Source organism: Electrona antarctica (genome assembly GCF_951216825.1).
Source record: "Electrona antarctica genome assembly, chromosome: 18".
Classification (NCBI taxonomy): domain Eukaryota; kingdom Metazoa; phylum Chordata; class Actinopteri; order Myctophiformes; family Myctophidae; genus Electrona; species Electrona antarctica.
Genome location: NC_136799.1, coordinates 15,752,835 through 15,775,703, shown reverse-complemented (window position 1 = coordinate 15,775,703; position 22,869 = coordinate 15,752,835). Strand labels below are relative to the sequence as shown.

The following is a 22,869-nucleotide window of genomic DNA, read 5'->3' as shown; positions in this document are numbered from 1 at the left end:
AGAACAATATCGTTTCAATCACTTCAGTCCAACACAAGCATCTCAATAATGGGTGACCAGATTCTTTGAAATAAGGGTTCCCTTTTCGACAGAGTAAATCTAATTTTCTCCAAATGCAGCACTCCTCCCAGCTCCCTTATCCGACTTCCAGGCCTGTAGTATTAACTTCCTAGCTAGCAGTGTAGCGAGCGAAATGGCCCGTGCCTCATATTTGTTTTGAACCTGATCTGGTTCCACCACACCGAAGAGTGCAACTAGCGGTGCCGGGGGGAAGTCTCTTTTATATGCTTTAGCCAAGAAATCAAAAATTTTACTCCAGAAACTTTGCAATTTATGACATTGAAGAAATTGATGAGACAGAGTCCCTTGTTCTGTTAAACACTTTCCACACATGGGAGAAGAATCCTTAAAGATTTTGTTTAATTTAGTTGGGGAATAGTGCAGCCTATGAACAATCTTAAATTGAATCAGAGAGTGCCTAACATTGATAGAGCTATGGTGAATGTTGGCGATACAGTCCTCCCATACTCCATCTGAAATCTCTATGCCCAATTCTCTTTGCCAATTGTCCTTAAACAAGCGTGATGATGGGCTAACCACGGCCTGTAAGGTGTCATAAAATTGAGAGACTGCACCTTTTTCAAAGGGCTCAATGTTGAAGAAACTGTCCAAAACTGGATGACTGGGTTGTTGTTCATACTGTGGGATATGTGTTCTAAGAAAATGTCTCAATTGCAAGTAACGGAAGAAATGCGATGATGGGAGCTGGAAGGATTCTCGCAACTGTTGGAAAGAGGCAAGATAACCTTGACCACGACCTTGATTAAAGTATACATTTCGTAAGTTCACAATACCCTTTCCCTTCCATGACATAAAAACCGGGTCCGCCAATCCTGGCTGAAAAGCTGGATTGGAACATATAGGAGAATCCAAATACATTTTAGGAGCCTTTGTCAATGCTAAGATCTGAGACCATACTTTCAGAGAATTTTGAATTATGGGGTTATGTCCATAAGTACTTTTCTTGATCTTAATAGGACTATTAAGTAATGCAGGAAGACACGACCCAGAACAGGATGAATGCTCGATACTAAGCCATGAAGGCATATTCTCCAGATTACATCCAGGATAGCAGTCATACCATAGATAAAAAAAAGTTTAAATGGGCCGCCATATAGTATAACCGGAATTGAGGAAGTCCAAATCCTCCTTCGTTCTTACTTTTGCACAGATGTGGCCTAGCTATTCTAGGAGTTTTACCAAACCAGATAAAGGATGAAATTATCTAGAACCATTCATACGTTGGCGAAGAGCAATCTTTAGCGTAATCACTGAAAACTGGATTGGACTTGGTCTGACGTCCAAAGGAGGGTCAATGGAAGTTAATGTGTTAACATAATCTGTGCAACCAATAACAAGGGGCTGAGCGGAATAAGTGCTGATGAATATAATGTGCATTTAACAATAATGCATACTTGTATTATATTTATTGGACAATGTTAGCACAGTGAGGCAGAGTCTGTCACACCAACATTTCACTGCACATACAGTGCTTGTATGAGCATGTGACAAATACAATCTTTCAATCTAGAATCTATGCAGGTTTACTGGCTTCTGTATAGAATGAATGGGGTCAACATGACTAGAATTCTTTCCATAACTTGTTGTCTGTCTGTCTGTCTCTACAGTATGAGTTGGTGTCAGTCTTGATGTCTGTACAACTGCAGAGACTAAAATAGGGTGCATTCTGCATCCCAAACCGCAGTTTATAATTAAGGGACGCAATAAAACAACAACCTCTGCATCCACGGGATGCACTACTGTACTGTTTTTTATTCTAGTTTATTTTGCTAGCTTTAGTTATAATAATCATTTCTTCTGTTTTCTACATGAATATAACCACATTATAACCATATAAAATGAAATAGGAGTTAAATGCTGCAATTTGTAAAAATGGCTAAATATGTCGAAGTGGGACTCATAAAATGTCCCTGGGACTCATCTAAAAGACCATCCCTGCATCCTGGGACTCATTACATTGAAAACCTATTTACATCACTGCAACTGCATGTGTTGCTGTCTGTCTGTCTGTGTTGGTGTCAGTTTTGGTGTCTGTACAACTGCATATGTTGCTGTCTGTCTGCCTGCCTGCCTATCTGTCTGTGTGTGTATATGTGATGCTGTGGAACAGTTAAATCATCGAGCTAATTCATAGAATTGAACAATTTTATTTTTTACATGGCACCACTACATGATGCTTCTCAATTATTTGATTAATTGAAAAGGTTAGCAAATAATGTTTGCCCATAAAATAGTTTATAATTTCAGCCCTGTGTGTGTGTGTGTGTGTGTGTGTGTGTGTGTGTGTGTGTGTGTGTGTGTTGAAACCAGGCTATTGGGTTTCTTATTAAAGGCCTGAGGTTCTATATTTACCCTGTGTGAGGTCTAGTGGGGTCTGTACCACAGGAGGAGTATTCCTCACTGACCACCATACAGGAAGTAACACCAGGTGTTCAAAACCACACACCTCCAGAATAGTATGTCTCTACCTACGCTCATGGCCACAGACAGTGTTTCTTGGCACAGGGAACTGCAATAAGGCCCTTTTCATGTGTTTAAAAATGGACAAAGAATGAACATTTTGAGTGGCCAAAATCAGTCAGTTGTATATTTAGAATCATATGGGTGACATTTGTTTGTTATACTGTAGTATGGAAGGATTATAATAAAGCCATAAAGTAGAGTGTAGCTTGCAGCTACAAAGTATTTGATGTTGTCACTGTTCTGCCTGGTTTTTGAACATAAGTGCTCATCTCTAACCAGGGATATGGTCTACTGAATGTTTCTTGTACAGTAGCACAGTAAAAGCCAAGTTTCATTTCCATATCAAGGCTCAAATCCAGATAACACTTTTTGATTTGTTTCCCTAAAGACAACAACTAAATGTCCTTAAACACCAGGAGCATCTTTGTGTGATTAATTTGGCTGTTTTTGTCATTTTCCAAAACCGTGTGTGTCATGAGTACATTAACACAGATAGCGAATACTAACTACAAGGCGATAAAGCAACACCATTTTTATTCAGAACGAGGTAGATTTTTCTATGGAGAGCTTTGTTGATTATGTTTTATTAGGTGGAGAATAACACTGGGATCCAATTGATGACAGCACTCCTCAGATGATTTGAGAGAGACTGAACACATCAGCAGTAGAGAGCTAATCCACTACAGCGCTAATACAGCATCCTTTACTCATGCACGCACACTTGAATGCACATTCCCAATACAATACTCACACCATCAGACTTACATACATGCAAGCCTATAATACATAGTCAGGCACAAACACAGAGCCCCCATCCCAGTGACAAGACAAACTCGTACAGACAGGAGGACGTGCGCGTGCGCACGCATGTGTGTGTGTGTGTAGTGAGGGTGTGTTTGATGACTCTCTGTGTGATGGTAGCGCATATTATATGCCGTCTCAATTTACACTCTTCTCTTTTACCCCTCCCTCTCTTCCTCTTTTCCACCACTCTACTCTCTCTCTCCTCCCATCATCAAAAGTACACATGCAACGCACTCAGTCTCACACGAAGAGTTACAAGAAACCTAGAAATGCACGCACGCACACACACACACACACACACACACACACACACACACACACACACACACACACACACACACACACACACACACACACACACACACACACACACACACACACACACACACACACACACACACACACACACACACACACACACACACGAAAGACAACTGCACAGTGCTGTCGTTTCTGGTGGCGTCCCTAGGCTCTTTTTTTCATATAATATACAGTATATTATGCAGTTTTACTTGAGGAATTAGGTGTGGGTCTTACGGTGTTTTGCATTGTGTTATTCTTAAATGAAATGTATCCAGTTATATTTACTGTAATCTTTCTTGACATGGGAAAGTGATCATAGAGTATAAATATGGGTGTGCAAGGTTATGTTTGTGGACATACAACACTGAGAGTCAGATTAACAGCCTTAAGAGCCTTTCACACACATTCTTCACCTTCAGACATGCATGTTAATTATCAAACCAGTGCAATATACACATCTCAAAAGAGCAGGTGTAAATTGGCTCAGGTAACACTATATTAAAAGGGATTTTGTGGTGGGCATGACAGTCAGTAATTGTGTACAAACGCACACCAAAGTCCTTGTAGCGTTGCCGGCCCACGGTAGAGAACTGCAGAGGGAATCTTGAAAAAACAAGAAAGTGGACGGCCGCACGCGCCAACAGCCAGAGTGCCAATACTTTAATAGGACGCAGCAGGTAAGACAAATGAATCCAACATTTCGGCGGTTAAGCCGTCATCAGGGAATGGCAGTAATTGCAGAAAGGAGACATACAGTAGATATATGCAGGCCATGAAGAAGGCTTCAGTACAAGTACCACTATGTAAAGCACATTCAATGTGCTTTACATAAAACATTAAGCAAAATAATCGCGTTATAGCAGGACATTGTCAGCTAAAGATTATCAGAAATAAATCGCTTCATTTTGCAGTTATGTCAATAGTTTCGTTAAAATCTACAATAGCTACCACAGCTGAAGTATCACAGCCCACATTTTGTGCTGTCCCAGATGTTGGAACGCACTGCCACAGCACACGGGTAGATATACGTAATACACCTACACAAGTTGAAGTCTCCCCTCACCCTATTCAACATAAAATTGCCATAGCTGATTTCCTCAGCGTAATGGCATAGATTGCACTCAAATGGGCTACAAGCCTTCCATCGATTAATACATTTACAGATACAGAAGCGAAAACACGCTTAACTCAATGATTGTTCATGTTATCTATAATGCAAAGTGGAAAAACACGAATGTCCTGCCATTGTTTTATCTGACTCCTAATGCATACAGAATACCTCCCGTTACACGACTGAATGCAGCCCAATGGTGAACGTTGGATGAACGGTTCTTTGCAAAGAAGAACACCCTTTATTTTATCAGTGCCTACATTCTTGTGTGTACCAGCTCAGTGGCCTTGTGGTTATAGTGTCTGCCCTGAGACTGGGAGGTCGGGGTTCAATCCCCGGCCGGGTCATACCAAAGAGTCTAAAAAATGGGACCCAGTGCCTCCCTGCTTGACACTCAGCATCAAGGGTTGAATTGGGGGTAAGTCCCTGCGACATACTAGCGTCATGTCCAGGGGGTGTACTTGTACATCAAGCTGCCTCACGCTACAGAAACAGGAGATATATAGGCTCCTGCCCTATGGGCCTCATGGCTCGGCAAGGCTACTTACATTCTTGTGTTGTGGACATAAACAACACACTATTTTTACATTGCAATTAATTTGTCATTTGTGTTTACTGTTTACGCAATGTTTGTGTTTACACAAACACTCTGGCCATTCATTGTCAATGGCATTCAATGTTTGTGTTAGGTCAATGTTTGTGTTTACACAAACCCTCAAAGCTGGACATAGGCGGGGCTAGCGCCCCTAAAGAAACGCAGTTTTTACAGGGTCCTCAATGCCGCAGTGTCAGTGAAGAGATGGATGGAAGAGGGACAGAGAGCTTCTTTTCACCATATGTCACGTGTAAACCATACTGTTATAGTATTTTATGTTGTTTTTTTATTGATAAAAAAGGTCAATAATACAAAATGTACATCTAGATGGAGTTAAAGTCTCCATACCAACTATACATTTGCTGAATGATATTTTATAGTCTGAGAGTTATGAGCTCCAGACAGTGTGATAGCTCTTTCATTCTGATTTATTCCATCAGAGGTAAATCCTTTGCTATATACAGGCTTCCCAGCAGCAACATTCCATTTCCAGAGCTACATGCAAATTAACTCCATTTCATCTGTATTCATGCACAGGAGTGGGTCTCCACCACAGCAAACCACACTACCATACCCCCGCAATTTAGCAGTACTAAAACACAGACCGTCCTAAAATTCAGAATGGATGTACCAACATGAGAAAAAGATTCCAGTTACAATGGTTTCCTGTTGCCGGTGTCCATTAATTGGCCAAAAATTAGGATGACAGCTGATGTGGCAGAAGTCACACCAAGCTACTACTGGCCAGACTGGGACATCAAGCACCAGCCAGAACTGTGTACTGCCAAGTTAAACAGACCATCCAATATATAAAAGGGACTTTTCGTTTTCTTTGGGCTGATAAACCAGGAAAAGTGACTGGGTGTATTTTGGAAGATACACCCAGCTAGTGGATGAAAAAGTCATAACTTCCTCCTGTGCTTTCCAGTGCTAGAACATAGAAACTATACAAGGCGAACAGTGGATCTATAACAGAGACCAAATCCCCGGTTTGGGAGGCTTTGCATTTGGCTCGGATCCAAATCAGGACGTGACTAATGGTGAATTCCAGCACCGTTCTTTCAGCCGTCTGAGATACCAAGATATCAAGAAAGAGACCACCCCATTACACACTGGTAATGGGCTGAGCCCCATGAATGAGAGTGAAAGAGAGAGAATTAGAGCTGCAAATGGTACTCTGTTAAGTGTAGCCGTGTGTGTGTCTGTGTGTGTGTGTGTGTGTGTGTGTGTGTGTGTGTGTGTGTGTGTGTGTGTGTGTGTGTGTGTGTGTGTGTGTGTGTGTGTGAAATACAGAGAGAGAGGGATGGAGGGCAGAAAGACAAAGAGGTACACACAAAACCAAAGGCACAGACAGAGAGAAAGATTTATAGACAAGAGAAAGTTAGAGAGAAAGAGAGAGTGAGCAATTTGTATAGCCAAGAAGGAGAGCCAAGGAGTGCTGAAAAGGGATGGCCACCGTATGTTGTGTAATATATGGGACAGTCCGAGTCATATATATTCCTACTCACTGGTAGTGCAGGTATGCACAGGGTCCACACTGAGATGTGCACCATTTGAGAAAAAATATAACTCACTTTGGAGAAGTACCTTATTTTATGCAAGTTATCATTGTGTGATTAACCGCAAGCAAGCATTGCATTTTGTTAAAGCTACAGTGCGATACGCTCTGACCTCTCAGAATAATTTGTTTTGTCGATTTTATAAATATTATTAAGCATATGAGATGTTAATTCTTGGGAGAGGAGACTTACTGCCTGGGGCTTGGTCATCTGGGTCATCTGGGAACAGATCATCTAAAGTTTCTCTACTGGAGTCGGAGTCCTTCTCCTCCTGAGGAGAGATGTGGAGAGGAAGGCAGAGATGATATAGTTTGACAAGAATTGATGTCAGAATGCTCAGTGTCTCTCAGAGGAGGAGAGATCCTCATCATATATAAACTTGCGTCAGTTCATCATATACACACAGTATAAACTTGCATAAGTTCTTTTGTTATTTGATGATATATCACAAAGGTTCTCTCCAGGTTTCCCTGCAAAATTATTGATAGTTAGAAACCAAATGGACCCTTAACCATAGCATCCCTATTGTGGGGTGAACATTCAGCAAAGTAGTCAATCTACAAGCTCACAACACGTCACATTGTGAGCTTGTAGATTGACTACTTCGGCAAAGAGATTTCGTGTAGAGATAAATACTAGCATACGTAGTATAGAACCATGTGGCCCCCGGTCAACTAAGTACATACTAGGGTTTAAGTTCCAAGGGTTGAAATTAAAAAGGTTAACCACTTGAACCCCAGCATCCACATTTATTTTGGGGGGAACATTAGCCAAGGTGAAGATATCTGGTGTAGGTGTGAAAATGTGGTCGAAGTACAGAGCCAACTCAGGTCCAGTTTAGAATCACAGGCTTATCACTTCATTTCAGTTACGGCATGCACACGCAGCCTGCCCATCCACACACTCACCCGCCTACCCATCCATCCACACACTCACCCCCCAGTACTCATACTACATGTGTGGTTCACTCACAGAGGTCCTCAGTACTCATATTACCCCGGCATTGGCCTGAATATAAGGCTTTTTTTTTCTTTTCCCAATGGCAATATCCTAAAAAACAGGTTCGGATTATAGTCGGGGACTAGACTATTTGACATTTAATGTTCTTTTTCCACAAATGAGTCTTGAAAAATGGGGTTTGTCTTATAATCAGAGTCGTCTTATATTCGGCACTATACGGTACATGGTGTGTGGTTTACTCACAGAGGGCGACAGGTCCTCGTCGTATTTCTTGAGCTGGTTCATGAACTCCAGGTGTTTCTTCTCCTCCTCCAGCTGGGCGACACTCTGCTCGCTCTTCTGGAGCTTCTGCTGGGTCCCTGCCAGCTCGTCTCTCAGCCACTGGTTCTCCTGGCACAGCCTCCTCACCTGGGCACGGAGCTTTTGCTTCTCCGACTCCACCGAGCTCAGGTGGCCCGACAGAGCCATCATTACCTGGAAGGAAGAGCAACGGAATAGAAAACCATGTTACAGGAAGTGTGAGGTGTGAGGTGTTTGTACTGTGCATGTTTAATATAATCTTAGTGTCTTAATCTGTAGTGTGTTGTGCAATCAAACTTTAAAACTCCTGCTGATTGAGCCCAGATAGAGAAAGACATTTTAAAACTTTATACAAATCTGCAAATTTTCTACATGATTCTTCCCATAATTCATATCTGCATATTTTCTACATGATTCATAAAATGTGTTGAGTTGAAGAATCACTTCCTTTTCTTAACAGATTATTTATTTCTGTTATATTGGATATATATATATATATACAGTGGAAGAGAGAGAACAGAAAAGCACGGGTGGAGTGAGAGAGCAAAAAGTGAGGATAGATAGAGAGATCCATTCGTACACTTCTCAATTGAATGAACACTGTAGATTTGACAGTGTAGACGAGGAGCAAACAAGTAGTCTGACTAGTCTCTCTTACTGGTAACTGGGATAACTGGCTCTAACCAGTAGGAGGTGCTGTGAAGTCTGTATGATGAAGTGTTGTTCTAAGAGGTGAAGCATCTATGTTGCTGCAGAGCTATTATGTTCCATTGCATTCACATAACTCTTTTTCAGTATTCCAACAATAGTAGGACGTTCCCATTGTGGCTACAACTATAACTATATCGCTCACTATTGTATTTGTTATAGTTGCAGCTAAAGTTATAGTGGGGTCTGTGCCCTACACTTGAATTAGATTTTTGTAGTATTTGTATAGTTTATTTTTGTCATGAAATATGATTCCTAGTCAACAGATGTTGTACGCTACAATACCCAATCTGAAACACACACACACACACACACACACACACACACACACACACACACACACACACACACACACACACACACACACACACACACACACACACACACACACACACACACACACACACACACACACACACACACACACACACACACACACACACACACACACACACACACACAATCAGTTCACATCGCTGAAGGTAACAAACAGATCTGCGGTCACCTGTGCCTCGCTCAGGCCGAGCTCCAGCATCTCTAGGGACCTTCGGATCATGTGGGACTTCTCCTCCACCAGCACGCCCTCCTCGTCCTGCTTGAGGCATCGCAGCGTTCCCAGCAGGCCGTCCAGGATGGAGTGGTGCTCCTGCTTCAGGGCCTCCAGGCCCTGGATCACCTGCTTGGTCCTGCAGATGATCTCATCCTGAGACAGCTTCTCTGTGGACTCCTCTTCCTCCTTCACGCACACCATGCTGGACATGTCCTCACGCATCCTGCACAAGAGGACAACACACCACGGAATGTTCAAATATTCACTAAACATATTAACTGATAAAAGATCAACTACAAAGTCCTTGGTGGTAATGTAACTCAGTGTGCAATGTAACCAAATGGACCCTTACAGCTCCATTTGGTTTGCGTTCTCTACACTTTCAAACAGATGTTCTAAACTCAAATGTCTTACTGTATGGAATTCATACAGTGTATGGATAGGGCACTGTCTAAGGCAACTCAATGTTAATCCATCAACACAGTGCTGCAGTGCTGACACAATACATGGAACATGGACATATTGCAGGACTCAATCAATACAGGACATAATATCGACCTAGACCTGTATGCTATGCAGTGCACCAAATACTGTAGTAGTGTGTAGAACAAATTCGTTCTGGCAACAGAAAGGATTGTATGCTGGCCCAGGCGGTGGCGTAACCGTCTGGGCACCCGACTGGTAATCCAGTCGCAGTGTGCCGCGGGTTCGACTCCCGAGCCCGACACGGCCTTTACTGCATGTCTTCCCCCATCTCTCTCCCGTTTCCTGTCAGCCTACTGTCTGTCCCTTCAAAAACCAATAAAAGGCGTAAGCCGCAAAAAAAATATCTTAAAAAAAAAAAAGAAAGGATTGTATGCTAAACATCTGTATCAATTTCTATGCAACATGGTTGAACATAAAATTGATATTAACCTACGTTTCTTCAGTTTTGTATGCACAAGCAGAGTGCCAGGGAAGGACCCGGAGGCATGCTCCATAAACACATCTATCAACAAGTCAAAATTCAAATTCTGCAAGCTAATCTCGAACCATCCTATGTATTATTCATCTGTGCGTGTTTCTGGCCTTTTTTCAGTCTCTTGGCCACTACCACTGTAGACACAAATGTCAAATCTACTGGTGGTGAACAAGCTTTTCCAACTCCCAGTGGGGGTTCAGCCCTCTTTTAATCAATATGCTGCACTGAGTGAGTGCGAGGGAGCATGAAGGCATGAGATTCAAGTATGAGTTGGTAGGCTAAAACAGGGTTCTCAACCTGGGGGCCACAAATTATTTTGGGGGGTCCCCATATTATTATTATTTAAAAAAATATATCTGGTTTCAGTATTTATTTATGATGTATTTGCTCTATTAGTAAGATTATTCAGTTTATATCGGGGATGGGGAGTGGGGCAGGGGTTGCGAGACATGGCCAAAGCATTTCCGGGGGTCCCCAGCCAAAAACGTTGAGAAACCCTGGGCTAAAACATCAGCTAATACTCCACAACCAAACACTGGTCATCAGAAACTTGTTCATTCTGCTACTTTGTCATTTGCAGGTCCTATTCTATTCTTGTCTATTCTAAGAATGGTCAAGCAGCCCACCTATTTTTTTAATTGTCTAGTCACGTGGGATCACCAGGTGTCATTTGGAGATAATACTCCATTTTGGCACATTAGTCTACTCTACCTGGCATTTTGTATACTAATGTAACCAAACATAATTTGGAGGAATTACTTTATAATCAAATAAAATGGTGTAAGTAAATAAGCTGCACACAGCCACTTGTGGTCTGTACAGTAGACAAGTTTAATTTAATTCCTTGCTCATCCAAAACAAAAAACACAATTCCGCAGGCAGGAGCATTTAACCAATTTTAGACCGGATGCAACGTGTCATGTGCCTGTTAAGAGGCAAGTGAAAGAGACACCTTGATGTAACTGCACAGATATATGTTCAAAGGAGAACCGCAGACTTTGAGACTGCAGCCTGACTGACAGCTTAATCACAAATCTGAGGTTAGTGGGCTGTGTGTGTTCTGTGTTGTGAAGATAAGGTCAAAGACTGAAAGGTAATGCTAAAGTAATTGTATGCTCATTCATGTGGTTTCTCACCGGTTTGGCTTGGGACAAAAACATACGTTTTGTGTGAGGTCATAATAAGCTAATAAAATACAAACCTAATACAGTAGCCTCACTAGCCTGACATGGGCAGTGTGGAATCTGCATTCCCAAGGGGCTGATGTAAAAGAAAAAAGCCTCTGGCGATAACCAGAATGACACACCTTTCAGCCAATCACAGTGCGCAATATCTGCGGAGTCTGCAGACGCATTCCGTCCTCAAATTTCGTCCTCATATTTTGAGGACACAATTATGCCCAAATATGCCCATATTTGGGCATATTTCGGAGCCAATTCCGTCCTCCAATTACTAATTACACAATTACTCAAAATATTAGTTAGATTAAGAACACTGTGTGTGAAAAGAATATCAGATGAGTGTCTCCTGGTTGTGGTGGTTACACATACTGTTTTAGGTAAACATCTAGCAACAATGTCAATGGGTTTGAATACGGCCCATAACCTGTACCACATACTCTACCATCCACCCAATCCCTAAAACTTTGAGCGGCTCAGCAGCATATGTAGCGAGCAAGCAGTCTAATAAATCTCTACCAGGAGAACTCATCAGAAAAATTACACAGCACTCCTCTGAAGCCCAGTGATTGAAAGGCCCACCACAGCATACAGTTATTCTGAAAATGAAAGTGCAGGGTATCTGCAACAGCTATGAATGGTTAATGGCGACATCCACTAGGAATTCACGTGTACTGTAGCTCTTTCCCTCCTCTCCGCTGTACTTGTATCCAATAAAGCATAAATGCCTTTATATAAACCTCCACCAAAATGAGTCCTTGAGGTTGGGCTATGAGACAAAGTTGTTGGGCAAACCCGCCCCTGCCCTCCCATATAAGACGAGTTGCTACGATACCAGGTGAGGGAAAACAAAGCATCATGTCTCGATTCGCCTTGGTTTTCACATTTCAGTTCCAACGTGGAGCTGTTGGGTTCAAGTTGCAATAACAATTGCATAAGAATGCCCATTGTAGCCGAAGCAGAGGAAGAGCAAGCCTCGCTCATGTGACTCTGCAATCAGCCTCTAGCTCCGATCATGTGACAGCAGAGCAGAGATACGTAGACAGCTAGATTGGGGAGAATGCAGGAAACAATCTCCATGTGCTGGAGAGGAATGAAAACAGAAGCGGATGAGACAAGGTCATATCGTTGGGATGTTATTTGTATCATGGGAGGAAACTGACTTTGCCCAGTAGACAAATGTTTTAGTGTTCTGGATTCAAGAAGCTGACAAACTAACCAGCCGAAATGTTTCAATTTGACTGGTATTAAGGCTACTTTCCCACTGGTGGTAACACACATTTTTAATATAGTGAACTCATTCAGCTGTTTTTCAACAAAAATGGGAAAACACCAGGGGAAGAATCAAGTAATCCAACATAAATTATGTTTGATATGCTAATTTAACAAACAATTCAATAAATGTCAGTAGCTCCATCATGTTTCTATATTCAGCTCTGAATCTAGCACAAGGTCCATTGGACTTTGAGGAATTTCCCCAACAGCCAAAAGGGACACACACATAAAGCACAGACAGCACAACACGGCGGTTGGTGTAAAAGAGAAATGGAAGAGACAACACAGGCCTCCTTATTTCTGCTGTGTTCTCCAATAGCAATGTTTTAATTTAGCCTTTCAGACAACTCCCGGAACAGAAAGTCCTATTGATTGTGGAGGGGGAAGTATTTCTGATATTATCGTTTGAAATGTAAATAGATGGTTTGAAGTCCAGCCTTAGGGATGAAAATTCATTTTTGTACAAAGCAGAACCCCCAGGAGTTTAGGTTCATGTGGTTATGGGGATGTGTGTGTGTGTGTGTGTGTGTGTGTGTGTGTGTGTGTGTGTGTGTGTGTGTGTGTGTGTGTGTGTGTGTGTGTGTGTAATGTGCATATTTATGCACAAGTACATTTTGGTTTCTGAAAATTAACTCCCAGTCTCCCACATGTCGCTAAACAAGCTCCAACAGTAAATGGAAAATGGTGCATTTATATAGCACCTTTATCCAAGGCGCTTTAAAAAGATTGTGCATCATTTACATTCACACATTCATACACCGATGGCGGCGGAAACCATGCAAGGCACCAACCAGCACATCAGGAGCAATTAGGGGTTCAGTGTCTTGCTCAAGGACACACAGTATGGCATCCCCCTAGTACAGGGGTGCCCAAAAGGTAGATTGTGATCTACCAGTAGATCACAAGGGCTGTGCAGGTAGATCACATTACATGCCCCTAAAAAAATATATGTAATTTAAAATTTGCCACTTGAATTAAGGTGACTTGATTGACATTTAGAAGGGCCTGTCAGCTCAAACCCACAATGTATTACTTTGTTTTCAAGATTGTTGTGCACAAACGTCAGTAGCATTACAAAGTTATATACTGTGGAGTAAGGAAACAGCAAGACATGAGACCTTGGGTGCGTCGAGGTAGTTTACTCACTTTCCACATACAAAATATTACACTCACACTGTCGGTAGAAAGAAAAACCCTACCAATTCCATTTTCCTTCTATTTCCCATTCCAAGTGTGTTTGTCTTATGTCTTACTGTAGCCATGTAACGCCAGCGCCGCCCTGGCCTCTTTTCAGGCAAACATGTCCACCGTAAGATGAACCTAAATAGGTTTGAATGGAGTTTCTATGTGTAAGTATGTAGGACTAGTAGCATGCCAAAGTTTGTGCTATTGCCATTGAGAATGCATTGGGCGTTTAAGTTAAATACGGGGGACATATTTTGACAGCAGAAACTGCCTGTCATAATTTCCCTATTCCAAAGCCTCCCCCAGGTACATTATATATTTAAACTATTTTCAGCAATGGTACACTTATTTTTTCAGTGGGTAGATCTTGTTGAGCTGGTCATTTTGAAAGTAGATCATAGGTCATAAATGTGTGGGCACCCCTGCCCTAGTACCTCTACCTTCACATTCAGTAGCTCCTGTGATCTTTTGTGGCCAGATGTAATTTCCTGGGGTCTAGTCGGACTAGTAAATATTAATAAAGGAATAGTCGTAAAAAGAATTGTAAAAAAGGACGTATTTAGCCCCATGTTCGAAGGCCCCCACCCCCCTGTCAAAAATAGCTAAAATCGCTAAAACGAAAAAAAGCAGCAAATGTCTAATAACCTAAAACCTGAACCTTAGTTGAAAAAAACATAACCGTCTGGGCACCCGACTGGTAATCCAGTCGCAGTGTGCCGCGGGTTCGACTCCCGAGCCCGACACGGCCTTTACTGCATGTCTTCCCCCATCTCTCTCCCGTTTCCTGTCAGCCTACTGTCTGTCCCTTCAAAAAAAAAAAAAAAAAACAATAAAAGGCGTAAGCCGCAAAAAAAATCTTAAAAAATGTTCTGATGAATTGAAAACGGAGGACCCTGATCTTAATGTTCTGATTATTTGAAAATGGAGGACCCTGATGTAAACAAGTCTTAGTGCTTTTCATGGTTTCATCCTCAAAGTAGCAGTTTTTGTATCGACTACTGCTTTCGTTTGAATTGAAATGTACCCATTCTACATACTGTGAAATAGAAAATTAAATCAAAATCAATGTACAGAATCAACTTCAAGCGAGAGGAGAGACAATATCCTAATATCCTTGTTTAAACTTTTGACATCTATTAGTTTTTAAATAGTTGTTAGCCTGAAGATTTGTCTTTAGATCTGAAATTTGTAGTGATGAATGATGCAAATGTGATAAAAGTGAAAATTGCAGGTAGATACAAGCAGGATGCAAAGGATGTGACGCCTCCTCCCCAAATGAATCCTAATATGAATCAAAATAGTCAAAGCATATATAGCTTTCATTTTCAGAAATGGAATTTAAAACATATTTTCGTGAACGGAAATGACAAACAGATGCCAGCTTCTGTTGTCGGCTCTATACAGCATTCGGAGATTGTGGAATAGTTGACTGGCTATGCGAGACTAGTAAGTCAGTGATGTGTAAGATGATGGTCATAAAACCATCAGAGCTGTGGCTGAGGAAGTCTTATATCAATGGACAGATTCCAGCTACACTCCAAGTGAAATTCATCCGCCATATAGTATGTACACTAAATTATGAAAAGGATCCCAGTGGCTGACACACATAGCATCACCAGCACATATGACCGATGTTTAATCTTGATAATTTAACCGAGTGTACAAATGATCACATTTGTACACCATCAGAGATACAATATTTACAAATTGATAAATTACAGAATATAGTACTGGGTTTATGATATGAATTAAAAGTGATGCCACAATATGTATGGATCAAACGTTAATATTTGATATGTATTATGTATAGACTATAGACATCGTCCCCTTTGTCTCACCTTACTCATTGCTTTGCCGCTCCCAACGGCCTTATTTTTGTCTCTCACCTCTGTGTTGTTGAGAAATAAAACAAAATTGACCCTGACAAGCTCACAGTCAACGCATTACAGCTTGATATGCCCAAAATAGGGTTGAAGTGAAATCTATATTTACCCAGGGTATCTGGGCTAAGCTCAAGAACTTGTTTCCAGCCAGGCCCTGCTCATAGAACACATTTCATCGTAGTGGTTCAATGCCTTGTTCAAGGGCACTTCAGCGGTGGTAATTTTAACGTGTCGGACAGCTGATTCGAACTAGGAACCTTCCGGTATCAAGACCGCGCCGCTATCCGTTCGGCCACCGCTGCCACCCAGTGACAAGTGGTTGCATGTGAGTACTGATGGTGATCATTGAAACAGTTAACAAAAAGCATGAGCCATGACCATGCACAGGAAGTGAGAAGTATGATTGGTATTAATGAGGAGCAGATTGACCACTCAAACTGTCTGACAGCATGAGCTACACAGCAAAGTTGATCTGGGTTTCTCAACCAGTGGATAGATAGAGACACACAAGTGAGTCATGAAATATTCCGACAGGGTCACAATACAATAGACAAAGGAATTTAACAGAGGATTGTGTGGTGTTATTATTTTAAAGAATACATTTCTGAAAAAGACAATGAAGAGTGAAAGTGAGGTTGAACACAGAACGATGTGGCCTGGTTTCCAGTCTGATTCGCTGCGTTGTGCTGCGTTCCGTGGAACTTGTTTTTGACAATACAAAATCACGGAACGCAGCGAATCAGGCAGGAAACCAGGCTAAGAACGATGTGGTTGTTAAAACATAATTAGTTGACCTACCAGGGCTCCGGAATACAGAATGTGCGGATTTCACTTTCCACATGGTCCTGCCATGTGGATTTCTTTTTACCTGTGAAGTTTCGTCCCTATGTGTTTTTTTTGCACCTTGTGTCTAATCATGCACATACCCGTCACTATGACTATGCTTAACCTCATGTACGGACTGCTGTGCTATGTGTATATATTTAGATGTTCTCTTGACAGGTTTATTTAATGTTAGATTTCCCTGCCACCCCCAGCCCCTCCTTCCCCCAACAACAAACTTACAAAATGATGGAGCTTATAACTTTCATCTTTACACCTGTAAACCACTGATGTGACAATAAAGTTGCTTCTGATTCTGATCAGGGTATTTAAAATCCTCAGTGTGAAATCCCTTCAAAAGTGAAGTAAAATATTATTTTCACACTGTGTTATCAGTATCACTCACGTTACACAGCTTCTAGCAGATATGTGCAGCCTGTGCTGGAGAAGAAGAGTGGTTTAGACACTGCCTGAGCCCAACATATCCCTGTTGGCCTGGGATCTAATGACTCCCACCCAGAGGCATCCTCCTGGGTCTCCTAACGTCTGCCTCAATAGACACCCAATATACTGTATACCGGAGGAGATTTCTCCCTCTTCTGTTATTTTATTTTAAAACGTAGTTAAACAAACAAATAGAATTATTTACTGAATGATATATATTTTTTTAAACACACCCGTGTGAACTGAAGTGAGGGCCGATGCCGCCGATCTTATCGTACATCATCACACATCATCTCATTCCGGCCAATCAGAATTTGTGTCCTCACCTTCGTCTTCAATGTTTGTGTTTTGAACACTCAAAATTGTCCATTCATTGTCAATGAGATTTAATGTTTGTGTAGGACAAAGTGTGTGCACACACACACACCAAAAGCTGGACATAGGTCAAAAATCACTCCTGTGTGAAGTGAGGGGTGCTCTTATCATCTTACAACATCAATTACAACATAATGTTTGCTTAAGCAACGGGTGCTAATGTTTTGATTGTTCTTATGTAATAACTATGTAATGAGTTGAACCACGTGATCTGCTTCTAAGTGGTTAATTGTAATTGCTGGACTGGTCCCCACCTTTCTCCAGCCCTATTTAATGAGTTTGTTGCTCTGTGTTTTGTTAGCCCTGATGAAGACCGTATAGGTTGAAACATGTCGGTTCAATAAAGTTTTCCTCCTTTTAACATTAAGTGTGCCCGGATCTCCTCTTTGTTCTATATCGGGTGCTAATGTTTGTTTTAGTCCTCAAAACAAATTAAATGTATCTTTATTGTCTATGGAGTTCTTAAACAAGCATTGTTGAAAGACAAACAAAATTAAAGCTGTATATAAATCACACCCATGTGAAGTGAGGGGCGCTAATATATTAAAGTCTAACTCATGTTGATTAGGTAATGTAATGGTGATGTAAAACAAACGGGGTCAAAACAATAAATTCTCTTTATTGTTAATGGCATTTAATGTTTGTGTTAGGGACAAGATGACGAAAATGTTCCCTTCATTGTCAATGGCGTTTTTAAAACAAACATTGAACTAAAAACAAACATTAAACCTCAAATGCTAGCGCCCCTCAAAAATATGGCCCGCCATGCCAAAATGGGTTGAGGGCTTTATAGTCGGTAGGCCCTTCTCACATGAGAAGCACAATAAGCATTTATGAGTGAGAGCCCATGGCAAGGGATTAATGTTATCTACACATCCGTTAGAGTCCAGTAATGAAAACCATTACGTTTAAGAGTTTGTCTGAGACAGATTGTTCCCTGTCTGCATCCCAAAAGCTTAGTGATAGACAAAAATACACAATTTTAATATGACTTGGACTTTCAAAATATTTGGTTGAGATGCTACATTTTAGATGTAGAGTTAACTTGTTTTAAGTTGTTTATTAATTGTTTTAATTAATATTAGATTTGTGTGGAGTACTTTTTGTCATAAAAAAGAAGAGGCAGTCCACTCTATTTCATATTCTTAGTCCTACTAGATGAGCTTCTTAAAGGTGCACTCAGATTTGAATTCTATCCACAAATTGTTTTCACATATGGCATCTAAACAAGATGTCATGTCACATTATTCACAATGGGAATGTCCTGTGTGGCAGCAGTAATGTCATCTTTTGGGAAGAAGACTAAATTCAAGTTATTTGTCAGCTAGTGAAATGTTTGTTTCAAGCCTTCTTGTTGAACAGAATATACTGTAAAATGTAAATTAAATCCTTGTACCATCTATGCTTGTCTCGCTTGGTGTTTATGCAGCCGTTAGTAGGCAAAAAACAATACGTTTCTGGTGGGTGGCCTGATAGCCAAATGGCTAGGACTACTATGCCGATCAGAGAGTCCCTGTTCAATTCCGGACCAAACGGACCATTTGTCACCATCAAATCAAGGCTAAAAAAAAACTCCCAAAAATATTTTCTATTGGCTGAATGACCTACACTCCTACAGAGTTCAACAAAGGTGAAATTTGTTAATGTGCCATTTGCAGAGTTTTCTACACAAAAGTGTGTATGAGAAAAGCAACTAATATCGGTAAAGGTTAATGCGTTCAGGATGGCAGTGTCAGCCATCCATTTTGGTGAGACCATGGCTTTTTCTCTAGCACCACACTTTGCCCAGAAATGTGGGTTTGGTGTAATAAGCAGCACTGTCTCTACAAGCTTTTAGACTCTTAAGCCGTAACCACAACAGGAGGTCGCCATGCAACTCCTTGCAACCATTATTCCCAATGGATGTCGCAAGCAGTTGCATTTGTGTGGTTTGTTTTGTTGCAAGGAGTTGCAGCGGGTGTGGTTTGGGCCTTAGTCGTGTTTCTTTATCAACAGATCAGAAAAGCTGAGAGGGAGACCGGAATTTGATCCTAAACCAGGACATTAGGTTGAGAGACAGGGGTCTTAAACGCTGTCCCTAGCTACAGAGGGTGAATCAATGGTTGCATCCTTGGTCTTGGGACATTGAAAGAGCTTTACAATAATAGTAACAGAGGTTGGGGATGTTTCTTGATAATGTTGCCTTAAGACTTAATGGACCCATGTATTCTTCATTCTCACCTCTTCACTCATTGCAAACGGCATTACATTTTCTAATTTTAGAAAATGTAATTTTCTAATCACTTCTGCCATCACTTCTTTGGCAGTAGACAAAGTGTTGTTCATGAATTTGATTCCAGTCTAATTGTTCAACCCAGTCTTCTGATTAGCTATGTTGCCCAGGGGAAATGTTCATTATGAGAACGAGACGAATAGACAAAATATATAGGCACTACAGTATAACAAGCCTTGCCAACTAACCTTTCTCATTGACTCGGCTTATAGTCTCTCTCCTAGCCAACTCAAACTGTACTAATTGTAGAGGACATTTCATTCACTGGTAAAACTAAATTCACTGCGTCACAAGCACCACAAACATATACCTATTGTACCAGCCAAACCCGCGTCAACTTTCACTGTGCCTTCAAGTTGGGCCAGTTGAGGCACTTTTGCAAGTAAACATCATTTTGGGCTTTGGCCCTTGTGGCCCGCCCTTCTTACTAGTGGTAGATCATGTAAGACAATATAGCCTAAGATTACTGCAAAAGAAAGGGGGACCCTGGTGGCTCAAGGCTTAGCCTACCAGATAGGCACAGACATAATTACATTATTTATAATATATTACAGGTACAATCTCTGCTATCTCCCTCTACAATGCTCTGACAGTAGAAATTCCTAAAAGAAAATATTGTATTATTATGTATTATAAGGACAGACTATTTGTATTAAAAAAAAACCTTAACCACAGAACAAACGCACACTGTAACCCAGTGTAGGCCTACATCCAGGCGTGACGATTCCAGTGTCAAATTCTATTGAGTAGTGTCTGTTGTTTTCATTGAGTATTATGATCAACAGAACCCTCGTAAAATCATTCAAACAAGCACCAGAGTTCTAGCATTACAACAAAACACTACGGTTGTAGACAGCTCTATAATTATCAAATTTCCATCACAGTTCGGTACACACTATAAGGCTGTCATGTAAAACCACTGGGGGATACCTCTGACAACAACAAGCTATCCCAGAGGTACTAGGCTAGGGTGTGTAAGCCTGAGGACAGAGGAGATATAATATATGGTATGGTGTATGAGGAGAGGAGAGACAGATGTTACTGTACACATATAGGCAGACAGCAGTGGCTGCATAAGAAGCGCATAATGAGTGCAATGAGAAGTGTGTGTGTGTGTGTGTGTGTGTGTGTGTGTGTGTGTGTGTGTGTGTGTGTGTGTGTGTGTGTGTGTGTGTGTGTGTGTGCTCTGATCTAGGCTAATATTTTCCCATAGGGGTTGTTAACCTGAAGGTCAGCTACATGTTTTTGTAAATAGGTAGATTGTTGTAAATATCACATTACGTATAACTGCATTTGAGGACAAAAATGTGTGCGTCCATTTGTTCTGGCTCTGTGCATAAATGTTATTCAAATTTGATGTCAATCATAAGATGCTTTATTTTTTTATATTGATATAATTGATATAATACATGTTTATGACATGTCTCCAGAGGTAATGTGTACCAATGTGAGAGTTTTGGACAAAATCTTTGGATGGAGTTGTAGTAGAAAAGTGTGTTTTGAAGAAAATGCTAAATGGCAGAAAATCTAGTTAGGTCATGGCCATGACCATGGAAATGACCACGGCCTGTATGGGAACTGGTTCATCTGGAATTGTTTATGATGAAGGAATCGAGGCAAAGCGGCATTGAGTGGCTGCGTGTACATACATTTTGACATTGTTCGGTCCAGAGCTTGCGGATAGCTGGACCGTGAGTGGAGTGGACACACAGAGACAGAGACACACACAGCCACAGCAAGGGGCTTTAAGATCAACTCTGTCCCCCTGCACTGGCTGTGGAGATACTAGTGAAGATAGCAGGCTATTTTCTTTGATTTCTTCATGAAAGTACTGAGGGGGAAAAAAATGAATTTGTTTTTAATTCATGAAAAATGTTGCTTTTTTTGGTTATGTTTTTAAATAATATTAAAACCAAAATATATTGTGTCTGTGACCCCCGTGAACCACAAGGGTCACGACCCAGTGTTTGGCAAACAGTTCTCTCTAGTCTACAGTGTAGACTCTACACATTCTAATACAGTGTGTAGGTAGGTAGATGGTAAGACCTGAACATCACTGCAATGCACGTGAGGGCACATATTCCACAACTGCTATAGATATCCATCAGTGAGTGTACTGTAGACTCAGCCTGTGAATCTGTGTCCAAATCTGATCCATTCACAGGCACCTCTCAGTCTTGGCTTTGAGGTCCCAGCTGTGTGTGCTACACTGGCCTCCACTGTCCCCCTGGCAGTGTCCGAGTCTGTCTCCTCAACACAGGAATCTTTCACAGCCAGGAGCGAGAGACGGGTCTCATCCCGCTTCAGCATACCAATGACAACTATCGAATCAGCATCTCGCTACACATAACAATAAAACTCCTACTTACTAACACTCTGCCAGTTATTGTTAATAATGTATCTCTACTGTATATAGTCCAGCACTAAAAAGACTCAAATTACTGTGTGTCAAAGGTTTCTAGTTCTACTGAATATCAGCAAATGGATTAACCTGAAGAACCAGTTGGCTAAGCCCTTCTTTTGTCATGCAGGAAACACTCAGGTATCAATTAAAAAATAAAACAAATTTAATTAAAGCCTTTCTTGTTGATTTCTTTTGACGTATATTTGATTTATTTGTCTAGTTGTCTTTGCGTTCTTTGGACCTTTAAAAACACCCTTATTTCATAAAAAACCCTCCTAACGAATGGCCGAAGGCAGCCCCCTGTTAGGTTCATTATACATTGTAAAAGCTTACGGAATAGTAGCCCAATTAAATATGTCTTAATGTGGTAATTGTAATGAAGACATGCAGCCTCTAGTATCTGATAAAGTGACAGGTAACATACGGGTGTTGTAGTCTAATTACCCAAATACATGTTTACAAATCAATGCCACAATGCAGGCAGGCACAGGTTCGTGATAATAACATCATTATTGTGTAATTAACCCCACGCCCGTGGGCAGACACAGTGACATTTGCGTGAGACCAAATAATAATTTATACCTTTTTTTCTTGTTAGAAATGCACCAAAAGTCCAGCAAATAGACAGAGCCAGTC

At 41.1% G+C, this 22,869-nt stretch overlaps 1 protein-coding gene across 4 annotated transcripts in view; it reads right to left on the bottom strand.

The window, feature by feature from the left end:
- The window catches only part of klc1a (kinesin light chain 1a), a 54,460-nt gene that overhangs the window by 31,107 nt on the left and 484 nt on the right, over window positions 1-22,869 (bottom strand). For all 4 annotated transcript variants that reach the window (XM_079527344.1, XM_079527346.1, XM_079527345.1 and 1 more), the window contains exons 2-4: window positions 9,390-9,657; window positions 8,120-8,350; window positions 7,109-7,187 (exon numbers count right to left, since the gene is read on the bottom strand). In XM_079527344.1, coding sequence (XP_079383470.1) covers window positions 7,109-7,187; window positions 8,120-8,350; window positions 9,390-9,656 — 577 coding nt within the window. In that variant the 5' untranslated portion in view covers window position 9,657. The remainder of the gene's footprint in view (window positions 1-7,108; window positions 7,188-8,119; window positions 8,351-9,389; window positions 9,658-22,869) is intronic.